This window comes from Canis aureus, chromosome 34 (genome assembly GCF_053574225.1).
Source record: "Canis aureus isolate CA01 chromosome 34, VMU_Caureus_v.1.0, whole genome shotgun sequence".
NCBI classification, from domain to species: domain Eukaryota; kingdom Metazoa; phylum Chordata; class Mammalia; order Carnivora; family Canidae; genus Canis; species Canis aureus.
In genome coordinates, this window is record NC_135644.1 from 19753900 (window position 1) to 19766926 (window position 13027).

Consider the following 13027-nt stretch of genomic DNA (forward strand, 5'->3'; position numbering starts at 1 on the left):
CCGCACTTGTAAATATCACTAAAGTGTATCACTTCCTCCATAAAATGGAGAAAAGAAAAAATTTTTTCAAGAAATGCCTTAAAATGCTAAATAACTTGAAAATGTAGGATAATGATCGTGCATGGAGCCATTAAATAAATTCTACCACTAAAGAAACTCGAAGTACTTCTTTATAGTTGGCTTTCTACAAAATCACCTCTGTTGATGAGTAACTCGTTGAACTGGTTCCTCAAATCACTTCCTTTCTTCATATGCCTAGTGTGTAATTGACTTGTTCTATCATTCACCTCAGCCATTGACATTCAACATTTCCCTCTCTGATGTACAAACAGCTTCCATTTTCTAGCTAAGAATTATTACTGTCTCTTTACTGCCATCACACTCACCCTTTCTCGGCTTTCTTCCCATGACATCCACCACTTCACAAGTGTTAGTGTTATGAAAACAAAGATGTGTTGGGATACAGTTGCTGAAAGATTTGCTAGACTTGCTCACTAGCTAAGAACAATCATCTCAGACTTCCAGGGTTTAAAGTTTATGTTCTCTGACAAATAACAAATTACTATAAGCTTTTAGACTTGGGATCTGTCTTGAATATGGAACACCAAGTATCTACTGTTTTATTTTCCACTTTTACCCATATTAACTCACTTTCATCAAAAACTACAGAGAAAAAAATAGAATAAAAGACTATTTCTGGATGCCATGCTTCAAAATTCTTAGAAGAATAGTTGCAGCTCTGACTTTATGTAATCAATCTGATCCTCAGAGTGTTACAATCAAGAGAAATGTTAAACTTATTGTCACTGTCATCACCGAGCAGATAGATTTCAGCAGTTGATTGTGGATCTAAATTGTCAATTGTTTTTGCAGCTATATTTATTATCAAGTGTGTTGGCATTTGTAAAGCTTTCTAAAAGTATTCCACCAAATTTCGATAGCACTTCAAATTTGCATTATTCCATTAACTCTAAGGAATTGAAAAGTATTTGTGAGTTGGTTATCAAGCAGGAGGATATATAAAATAACCATTTTGTTTATTGTGTATTTTAGAAATGAAAAGCCTTACTAAGATATGATATTTGTCCAAAATCTATGTAAAATTTGTTTTGAAATGCCTTTCAAAAATGTTCTTTTTAAAAAAATAGATACGTAAGAATATTTATTAAACAGCAGGTCTGAATTATTCCAAAGTAAAGCTTGCATGTCCTTTTTAATAGGCCACATTTAAGGGATGGATGGATATAATGTATGCAGCAGTTGATTCCAGAAATGTAAGTATTTCTTGTATCCTGCCTTTTCATAGTATTGGTTAAGTACTAAAATTAACTCAACAGAGCATAGCAGCAAAATGGGATGATTCTATGATGACTATTTTTAAAAAGGAAAAAACATGACTCAAATTAATATTCAATGATAGCTGTGTTTATCAGAAAGACCTTAATAAAATAAATTAAAACATGATTTTGAAAGTTAAAGTAACGTATTCCTATATTTAAAAACTGACAAATATTTTACTTTCTTGTTATCTACTAATTTTATAATCATAAGCAGTAGTTTTGGTGTGTAAGAGCAAATGTGAAAAAATACATGATTGCTATCAGTAGATGAAATGTATAGTTCCTCTCCGTAAGTAGATAGTGTGAAAAGTTAGAGATGCTGTCCATCTCTAGATTTCTGTAATAATCCCTGTCAAATTCATTCATTTGTATGATTTTAGTATCCATAAATTTACAGGAGCCTTTACCAATGATGTTATCACTTCAGTGGTCAACATTTCCTTTAAGTTTGTATCATCAAAGGCAAGACCTATTTTATTTGGTTTCTCCTACAATAGCCTCTTTCAGGCTTTAAGAAGAGAACTGAAATCCATGCTTATTCCAACCCTACTCTTCAAAACTTCATAAAATTCTATGTTCTGTCTTCATCTTTCTGTTCTTTTTTTTTAATATTTTATTTATTTATTCATGAGAGACACACACAGAGAGAGAGGCAGAGACACAGGCAGAGAGAGAAGCAGGCTCCATACAGGGAGCCTGACGTGGAACTCGATCCTGGGTCTCCAGGATTGGGCCCTGGGCTAAAGGAGGCGCTAAACTGCTGAGCCACTCGGGCTGCCCCATCTTTCTCTTCTGAAGTCCAATCTGTTTTGTCTATTATCATGAAAAATAACTTCTGTCTCTGTAATTTTTAAACTGACCCAGTAGAGCTCACCTACCTTTCTTGATGTGCACTTCCCATAAGTGGCTCTAGTTTTATGTTGACTTTCCTCTGATATCCTCCAGAGTTGTGTTATTTCATTTGTTATCACAATTTTGTGTGTCTGGCTGGTTTTAATTCTGTTATCTTTAGAAAGACATGAATTTATTAGGGACCTATCTACTGTGATTCATTTACCCTTTACTATGTGATATGTGGTAGCTCACTGATAACTTACTGTAAGTACAATCTAAAGACTAAATTATCACTTGAAAATTCATGAGAAGGATATTTGGTTATATTTACCCAATCTAAAAAATTCAATGGCTATTGTAATGTTAAAGGTATGATGCTGAACATCTAAATGAATAACTCAATTCTTGTTTGCCAAATAAATTCATGCATACACAAATTGTTGTGTCTAAGCATAGTTTATGCATATTTTCTGGAATAAAATTTTTCACTAATAATTTGTAAATTATTAAAATTCAGAACTTAAAAAAAATTACCAAAGTTAACACTCTACTATCCTTATAGCAAGATATTAGTTGTATTTATAGTAATAAAAATAGATTCTAAAGTGTTATAACAACCATATTTTTTTTACATGAAAACATGTCTAAAGGCTAATTTCAGAGACTTATTAGAGGTAGGTGATTCTCAAGAGGGAAAAAGAAAAGTACTGCTAAGTATTACTAGGCATTTTCTTTTCTATCTATTCTCATGAAAAAGTACCCATGACTTCTGGCAACAAAATGTATTATGATATTTTACGAACTCTTCTCCTTTGGTAGGTTGAACTCCAGCCTAAGTATGAGGAAAGTCTATACATGTATCTTTACTTTGTTATTTTCATCATCTTTGGGTCCTTCTTCACCTTGAACCTGTTTATTGGTGTCATCATAGATAATTTCAACCAGCAAAAAAAGAAGATAAGTATTTCTAATATTTTCTCTCCCACTAAGATGATAAAATTATTGGGAGTGTTATTTCCACTAAATGAGTACTTTGATTCAGAAGTAAAATGGGCATATATATTAAATTACATTTTGCATTCTTCTCCTCTGCCATCCACTGTCCATCTGTTTCAGAGTATTGGAAGTCAAAAACAACTGTGCTCTGTATTCCTGTACATAGCTTCACAAACCTCTCTTCTCTTTTTCTTTTTCCTTTCCTTTTCTTTTCTTTTTCTTTTTCTTTTCTTTTCTTTTTTCTTTTCTTTTTCTTTTCTTTTCTTCTTTTCTTTTTTTCTTTTCTTTTTTCCTTCCTTCCTTCCTTCCTTCCTTCCTTCCTTCCTTCCTTCCTTCCTTCCTTTCTTTCTTTCTTTCTTTCTTTCTTTCTTTCTTTCTTTCTTTCTTTCTTTCTTTCTTTCTTTCTTTCTTTCTTTCTTTCTTCTTTTAAGCCAGGGGGCCAAATTTTCAATCCTTTGGAAGAAAATAATTAGGAAAAAAATTGGAAAAGAACCCAAGTATATGCCCCTTTTCCAAGGTCAATTTGTTGTTTTTATCCCTATAAATCCCCTCCTTAAAATATACTTTATAGTGAAAACCCTTAGAATGTTCGCAATAAATTAAGCATAAGATGTAAACATCTCCTACTGTTTTTTTCCTTCATTGGTTCCTCGTATAATTTCCACTTCCTTCTCTCTGATATTTAATCATAAACTATTAGCTCCAGTGTTGAATCGAACAGCTCTTTATTTTATTACCATTTATAAAGCCCATTTTATCATCCTAATTATATATGCACATTCTAGAATATATGAAAAGTAAAGAAACATCATTACTTGGAAATAATCACTATTCATATTTTATGCTTTTCTCTTCATACTTTTTCTACACATGTTTTTGGTATCAAAATTATTTTATCTATAATTATAAATTCTCAGGGCACCTGAGTGGCTCAGTCATTTGGGCCTCTGACTCTTGATTTGAACTCAGATCTTGATCTCACGGTCATGAGTTCAAGCCCAGCGTTGGGCTTGGTGTTGGGCCCATGCTGGGTTTGGAGCCTACTTAAAATAAAAAAAAAAAAAGAGGTCTTGCATATAATTATAAATTCTCTTTTGAATTAACATAAATGTTTTTCCATTCTGTTAAGTCTTTGTATATACATTATCATAATATACTTAACCATTGCCCAACAAATTGATTATTTATGTTGTTACTAATTATAATGCTTTAAATAGTGCCTTGTCAAAAGTCTTCATGTAAATTAAAAAAAAAAAAGTAATTATTTTTCTAAGACTAATTTCTAAAGTATTTTGCTTCCTCCAAATAATATGCCTGCTCATACTCCTAAAACAGTGTATGGATGTTCCCAGGTCACTGCTGTTTCACTGGCATCAAACATTCTAATTTTTAATACTTCATATTTGATAAATGAAAATTGTTTTTAATTTTAATTTTTAGGTCTTTTATTACTAGATGTATAAACATGTTTTTGAGTGCTTTTTCTCATTTATATTTCTTCTTTTGTTTATATTCCTTCATCTTTTGTATTCAGTATATTTTCTTTTTTTTTTTATTCAGTGTATCTTCTTATTGTGAGTGCTTCCATTGTATGAAATGCCTATAGAACATTCTTTTCCCCATCCCTTTTTTTTTATTTTATTTTTTTTTCTTTCCCCATCCCTTTTTATTGTTATTAATATTCTATGGTCAATGTAAGGCCTTTATTTCACTTATTAGCCTGAGTTTCAATCCTCTGTACCTCCTGGCCTATCAGATTCTTGCCATACTCATGATCTCTGATGTATCCCATAACTCTTCTACCAACTTAGCCAATTTCCTTTTTATCCTTTTGTTCCAATTCTTGGCAAAGTGAAAGTGGCTTTTTGTGAGTAACTTTAACCCATCTTACAATATACATACTATAATGCATTGCTACATTGGAATAAGAAAATCATTGTCTTTAATTTCTGAAAAGCAGTACATAGCATTAGGAACTGAGTATTTCCTGTCTCAGTGAATAGAATTTTACCACTCTCTAAGTATATGATGTTGGATAAAATACTTACCCTCTCAGTTTCTAGGTTTTTTTCTAATGGAAAATAATAATGAAAGTAATAAAGTCAGTTTTGTATAATGAGAGAATTAAATAATATTATAGTACATAAAAAATACATTTCTTGTTTTTCAAATTCAAAGTCCTAGGCATAATTATATTATCCATTTTCTTTTTTAATTATCCATTACCTCTTTTAAGTTTAACATTGAAAAATTATGTGCAAAGGGACATAATTTTAACGAGTTTTTCTTTTTCTTTTCTATACTTTGGAGGTCAAGACATCTTCATGACAGAAGAACAGAAGAAATACTATAATGCCATGAAAAAATTAGGATCAAAAAAGCCACAAAAGCCTATACCGCGACCAGGAGTAAGAAATACCAAATGATAAGGGAAAAATAAAATTTAAAAATTGCATGGGTTTTCTCACAGGAGAGATAGCAGCTGACATTTCCAATAGCAAAGATTTCTTCCACATTTAGAGCTTCATTAATTTATACCTTTTATAGTAATGGTAAAAAAAAAAAATTAAAAAGGGGAAGACCACCAAAATAAAGAAAACAGAAAACGCACCCTATTTTCAGGGTATTTCTAACTACACAACTAGACTCCAAACTAAAAGGCAGAGACACATAAGTAGGTGATATGCACAAGAAAAAGTTGGTCATATAATTCAAGAGTAGTTGCCAAGTAAATGTAAAGAGAGGAGTAAACTTTGGATGGGGTTAAAATACATGCAATTTTCTACTAGATTAACAGACTGACAAAATGTTGGTGAAATAACATCTTACTTCCATTTTATTTTCCATTAGAGGTACTGAGTGGAGAACAAAAGAATTCTAGTATCTACTGTTTGTATTTATGGCTGTGAAGTTAGAAGTTACTAATGTCTTCAGAGTCAGGGTCAATAAATACAATTCATGTTGATAAATAACAATTCTTATGTTTCCATGATGAACTGACCAAACAACTCCTGTGAAATGGGGAAGACTTATCCCACACTGTATTGATTTTGTCATGATGATCTATGAAGTTAAAATAATTCATGGAGTCCATTAGGGAGCAAAATACTAGTTAACATTCATATTGTGCTAGCCAAGAGTTGCCTTCTTGAAAATGATGAGAAATACATACTGTTCTCTGTTAAACCTTATCACTGGCAGTAGAAATGGGTCAACTATGTGTTGAAAAAATGTTAAGATAGAAGATATCCTCAGAGTTCCTGAACAGCCTTGGAAAATGAGCCAGACAATGGCCTGCAGTGACTAAAAGTGGCAGAAATGGGGAGCAGAACCACAGATCAGTGATAGAGACATTAATTTTTTATATCAGAGCATAAGGAATATCATTCTGGTCTGATTATTCCTGTGTAGCCTCAGCATTCTGTGCCAAGCAGCAAAGACTATTCAGTCAAAGAACATCAATATTGCCACTTATAGCCTTTAAATGCATAATGTTATAGATATGTTCTTGAAGTTCCAAGCTCCCTTTAACAAGTCTTTGAGAATAAGACAAATGGAATGTTAATAGACACTATGTTTTGAAATGGCTGCATGGTCCAACTGATCATGGGATATTCTGGTAAAACAAAATTAAGCAGGTTTTCTAACTTCTCATAATCTTAATATGTTACTATGCATTTTGTGCCTCTGAGTGAAGTATACAGCATGCAGTGTTTCTTTTCAGAAATCCCCTTTGGATAGAGATTGCTATTCTGTGGAATACATATTGATAAATAGAAATTTTGATAACTAAATTTTAAAAATTAATGTGTAAGCCATCTTTTACAAAATTCAGGGTCAGTGGTTACTATGCATAGTATTAGAGAGTTAATGTAGAAAGTACTTATGTAGATGCCAACATGTATAGGAAAACTCCTAGGTTGCTAAAACCATTTCTGTTTCCCTACAGAACAAATTTCAAGGAATGGTCTTTGACTTTGTAACCAGACAAGTTTTTGACATAAGCATCATGATTCTCATCTGTCTCAACATGGTCACAATGATGGTAGAAACAGATGACCAGAGTGAATATGTGACTAACATTTTGTCACGCATCAACCTGGTGTTCATTGTGTTGTTCACTGGAGAGTGTGTGCTGAAGCTCATCTCCCTCCGCCATTATTATTTTACCATAGGCTGGAATATTTTTGATTTTGTGGTTGTCATTCTCTCCATTGTAGGTAAGTATTTAAAATCTCTTAAGTTCTGTTCAGGAAAAGTAAAAGTTGGAACATTCAAGTTTAAATTAGAAGTCATCCCACTACTCACAAATAACCACTCTGAAATCTTTTTTTTTTGTATTTCATCCCTGTGTGTTTGTCTTCTTACAAAATGAGGCTCCTGATATATGTAGAGTATTGTATCCTAACCCTTTTCTAACCATTTTAGATTATGGTGAATCTAAGGGTAAATTCTCATTCATTTGAACTAGGCATGTGCTACTAACCAAGATAAAAATATTTGTGAAATGTCGAGATTGAGTAATCTGCATAACATCTAAATGGCTCTGTTGAGAAGAGAACTAGAAATTTATTGGGATACTCGGGAGAGACACTACATCAGAGATATAGACACAGAGCCATTAGCATGTAGATAGGAGTGGAAGCTGGTGGCAAGATAAAGAAAGGTATAGAGTGAAAAGAAAATTAAGTGCAATATGTTACCAAATACAGATGGTAGTTTCTTTTAAGGGTATCAGGTAGAGATTTTATAGATAACCTTGAAATGGGGTTATAGTAATGATACACAAAAAGATGTGAGGTGGTGTGGGGCATCATTTTAACAGTTATACACTTCAAAGTCTGGAATGTACAACACATCGCGTGAGCAATAGCTCATCTCATTAAAGATACAACTCTAGCTCCAGGGAAGTGAAGAAGTCTATCTGTGGGCTGAAAGTATTCATTCTTTCTTAAACCAGATAATATGATTAGGTCAACATTTTACCATTCAATATGGGGCACCTCTGCTGGGTAGCTTTTCATGCCATTACTCCCTCTGAAGAAGTTGGTCTTATCTCTAACCCATAGGTTGCAAGTAGCCTTCAATTTCTATACTGATCTATGGTGTAATCAGTTGTGGCAAGAGTATTAAGGTTGTATTCACCTCTCGTCTCTTTCACTCTATTTTCCTCTTTCTCTCCCTCTCTCACACACCCACACATAGTGAGACTAACTCACTCTTTATTGAATGAGACCATGTAACTGGAAACACTTAGTTTCCTGAACTCTTCAGTCCAATCTTTATTTCATTATTTAAAAGGCAAATGGAGAAGAAGTCTTGAAAAAAAAGAAAAAAAAAAAAACAAAAAAAACAGACTGAGAGACCAACATTAGACACAGGAGACCAGAAAGAGCTTCAGCTTGGATCCTTTGAGAAATGTACTAGAGCATATATCTCTTTATATGTCTATATAATATATAAGAACGTTATAGTGGAAGTGTAGGCAAGCATCAAGTTCACGGAAGATGAAAATAGTATTAAAAATTGCAGATACTTTTAGATGGATAAGGACTCAACATACAATTTCAGAAAAAAAAAATTCTATTCATATAAATGTGTACTGGTACCCTTGGCCACTGCTGTTCAGACAGACTTGATAATTTTTTACTTATTTTTTTTAGATCTAGTCTTGGGATTTTATATAAGCTAAAGATAGTTTTCAGACATCCCTCAAGACAAAAAGTACTATAATATTGTTATTGAATATTGTCTGAGCTTGGAGTGCCATAACAAATTATCACAGACTGGGTGGTTTAAATAACCAAAATTTACTTTCTCACAGTTCTAGAGGCTAGATGTCCAAGATCAAACCCAGCATAGTGGGTTTCTGGTGAGAGCTCTCTTCATGGCTGGTATATGGCTACCTTCTCTCTGTGTCATATGGCAGAGAAAGAGGAAGTTCTCCAGTGTTTCTTCTCATAAGGGAATTAATCCTATTATGAGAGCCCCACCCTTATGACCTCATCTAAACCTAATTATCTCCTCAAAACCCTATCTCAAAATACAGGCACTGGAGAGTTAGAGCTTTAACATATGAATGGGGGGGTGGGCAGGGAGGAGGAAGGGACACAATTTAGTCTATAACAAATATTGAGATGAATTTAATACTGAATGTCAAAATTAAGGTTTACTTATATATATTATATACAGTCACATATAATCTATGTATGTCAAAGTTGAGATTATGTAACTAAATTTCAGGCTCTAAACTTTACTTTGGAGATTTAACAGGAGAGTAATGATTATTTTAATGGATAACTTCTTCAATGGTTGGTATTCTCATTTTTTTCCACAGGCATGTTTCTGGCTGAGCTGATAGAAAAATACTTTGTGTCCCCCACCCTGTTCCGAGTGATCCGGCTCGCCAGGATCGGTCGAATCTTGCGTCTGATCAAAGGGGCGAAGGGGATCCGCACACTGCTCTTTGCTCTGATGATGTCCCTCCCTGCCTTGTTTAACATCGGCCTCCTGCTCTTCCTGGTCATGTTCATCTACGCCATCTTTGGAATGTCCAACTTTGCCTATGTCAAGAGGGAAGTTGGGATTGATGACATGTTCAACTTTGAGACCTTTGGCAACAGCATGATCTGCTTGTTCCAAATTACCACCTCGGCTGGCTGGGACGGATTGCTAGCACCTATTCTCAACAGTAAACCACCCGATTGTGATCCTAATAAAGTTAATCCTGGAAGCTCAGTTAAGGGAGACTGTGGGAACCCATCTGTGGGGATTTTCTTTTTTGTCAGTTACATCATCATCTCCTTTCTGGTTGTGGTGAACATGTACATCGCTGTCATCCTGGAGAACTTCAGTGTTGCCACTGAGGAGAGTGCAGAGCCCCTGAGCGAGGATGACTTTGAGATGTTCTATGAGGTTTGGGAGAAGTTTGATCCTGATGCCACCCAGTTCATGGAATTTGAGAAACTGTCTCAGTTTGCAGCTGCTCTTGAACCCCCACTCAATTTGCCACAACCGAACAAACTCCAGCTCATTGCCATGGATTTGCCCATGGTCAGTGGGGACCGGATCCACTGTCTTGACATCTTATTTGCTTTTACAAAGCGGGTCCTGGGAGAGAGCGGAGAGATGGATGCCCTCCGAATACAGATGGAGGAGCGATTCATGGCTTCCAACCCATCAAAGGTCTCTTATCAGCCAATAACTACGACTTTAAAACGGAAACAAGAGGAGGTGTCCGCTGTTATCATTCAGCGTGCTTACAGGCGCCACCTTTTGAAGCGAACTGTAAAACAAGCTTCGTTTACGTATAATAAAAATAAAATCAAAGGTGGAGCTAATCTTCTTGTAAAAGAAGACATGATAATTGACAGAATCAATGAAAACTCAATTACGGAGAAAACCGAACTGACCATGTCCACCGCAGCTTGTCCACCTTCCTACGATCGGGTAACAAAGCCAATTGTGGAAAAACATGAGCAAGAAGGCAAAGATGAAAAAGCCAAAGGGAAATAAAGTGCAAATAAATAGGCATGATGGGGTGACACATTGTTTACAGCCTGTGAAGGTGATGTATTTTTGTCCACAGGACTCCTTTCGGAGGTCAATGCCAAACTGACTGTTTTTACACAAATCTACTTAAGGTCAGTGCCTACAATAAGACAGTGACCCCTTGTCAGAAAACTGTGACTCTGGGTAAAGGGGAGACGACCTCGACAGGAGGTTACTGTTCTCACTACCAGCTGACACTGCTGAAGACAAGAGATCAAATGGCTACTCGGACTGGAGGGACCAGTTCAAAGGGGTGCAAACCTATAATTTGGGGGTTGTTTAACATGAAACACTTTAGTGTAGTAATTGTATCCACTCTTTGCATCTCAACTGCCACATTTGTCACATTTTTACGAAATCTGTTAGGAGATTCATCTTTTTTTTAATCCATGTGTTGTTTATTATACGTGACTATTTTTGTAAATGGGGTTTCTGTTGTGAAATAGACAAAGGGCCTCTTCAACGGGTATGTCCCCAGGGGTGAGCGCAATCTCGTGGCCTCCCATCTGCACAAAGGTGTGGTTTGCATGAGGGCATGCTGCACTTAGAGATCATGCATGAAAAAAAAAAAGTCACAAGGAATACAATGAGTTCTTAAATTCCATCCATGTTTCTGGGAGGGGTAATTGGGTGATAATTGGAGGTGCTTTGCAGATCTTGTTTTTGTCAAATCCAGCTCCCCCACCAAGTAGATCATTTCTGGGGGGGGGGGGGGGGTTGGCCATTAAACCTTAGCAGGTGCAAACTTCATTCAACTGTCTGGAGTCATAAATGTTGTGTTTCTGTTTATTGTATTTAAAAACAAACAACAACTGAGAAATGAGCATCGCTTCTCCTCTGAAGACTGAATTGACCAAAAGAACCCTTTATAAATTTCTGCTTAATCCTGCACTTTGGTTAGCCATCTTCAGCTCAGCAAGGTTGACAACCGTATATGTTAATGAAATGCTATTTATTATGTAAATAGTCATTTTACCCTGTGGTGCACGTTTGGGCAAACAAATAATGACCTAAGCACAGTATTTATTGCATCAAATATGTACCACAAGAAATGTAGAGTGCAAGCTTTACACAGGTAATATAATGTATTCTGTACCATTAGAGATAGTTTGGATGCTCTCAATGCATGTCTATATTACCATGCTGCTGTATCTGGTTTCTCCCACTGCTCAGAATCTCATTTATGGGAAACCATATGTCAGTGGTAAAGTCAAGGAAATTGTTCAACAGATCTCATTTCTTTAAGTCATTAAGCAATAGTTTGCAGCACTTTAACAGCTTTTTGGTTATTTTTAAATTTTAAGTGGATAACATATGGTGTATAGCCAGACTGTACAGACATGTTTAAAAAACAAACAAACAAACAACAAACACTGCTTAACCTGTTAAAAATGTGTTTAGAATTTTATAAGCAAATATAAATACTGTAAAAAGTCATTTTATTTTATTTTTCAGCATTATGTACATAAATATGAAGAGGGAATTATCTTCGGGTTGATATCACGATCACTTTTCTTACTTTCTGTCCATAGTACTTTTTCATGGAAGACATTTGCTAACTAAGAAATGAAAACAAGACTGGGTAGTTGTAGATTTCTGCTTTTTTTTTTAATTACATCTGCTAATTCTAGGTTATTTCATAATTTTAAGGGGCAAAATAGTTTCACAAGTCACTTCCAGACTATGCTCTGCAATTGGCAAAGGGCATAAAATTTTACTTACATTTTTGGTAGTGCCTGCACAAGCTGATTGAAGATAATGCTAATTTTTATTTTTGTCGTTTTTCTTTCTAACTTGTTTTTATTTTCATTTCTTTGCAGTCATGTTGCTCTAGATTGCTGTAAATACAATGCGAGTTTCGCAGGTTTTTTTTTTTTTCCACAAGAACAGAGAGTAGTGAACTCACATAGACAATTACATCAGGATATTTTGTGTTTCTTACAGAAGCAAACCATAGGCTCTTCTTTTTCTTAAAATTACTTAGATAACCTGTATCCGTGAACTGCATGCTGGAAAATGCTATTACCCTAAATGATGCTAACCAACATTAAAAATGTGCAAAACTAATAAAGATTACATTTTTTATTTTATTGTTTGCCCCGTTACTTTTTGTTAAGAGCATTTTGTGAGAAGATGAAGATGCTTTATGCGACAAATGAGGGGAGAAGGGGAAGTATACGGCTATACCTGGCTATGGCTATACCTGAGCTGACAGTAGAAAACGTGGGGTAGAAATGGAACTAGGAGGAACAACCTCCCAGGGGCTACAAGCGGTAGGGGGTGAGCTCTGCTACCAGATACTGATA

At 34.9% G+C, this 13027-nt stretch overlaps 1 protein-coding gene across 7 annotated transcripts in view; it reads left to right on the plus strand.

Annotated features, from left to right (window-relative positions):
- Window positions 1-12811, plus strand: part of LOC144304823 (sodium channel protein type 1 subunit alpha) — a 140688-nt gene extending 127877 nt beyond the window's left edge. For all 7 annotated transcript variants that reach the window (XM_077883419.1, XM_077883422.1, XM_077883417.1 and 4 more), the window contains 5 exons: window positions 1221-1274; window positions 2994-3131; window positions 5474-5578; window positions 7120-7390; window positions 9508-12811. In XM_077883419.1, coding sequence (XP_077739545.1) covers window positions 1221-1274; window positions 2994-3131; window positions 5474-5578; window positions 7120-7390; window positions 9508-10685 — 1746 coding nt within the window. In that variant the 3' untranslated portion in view covers window positions 10686-12811. The remainder of the gene's footprint in view (window positions 1-1220; window positions 1275-2993; window positions 3132-5473; window positions 5579-7119; window positions 7391-9507) is intronic.
- The last annotated feature ends 216 nt before the right edge of the window (window positions 12812-13027 follow it).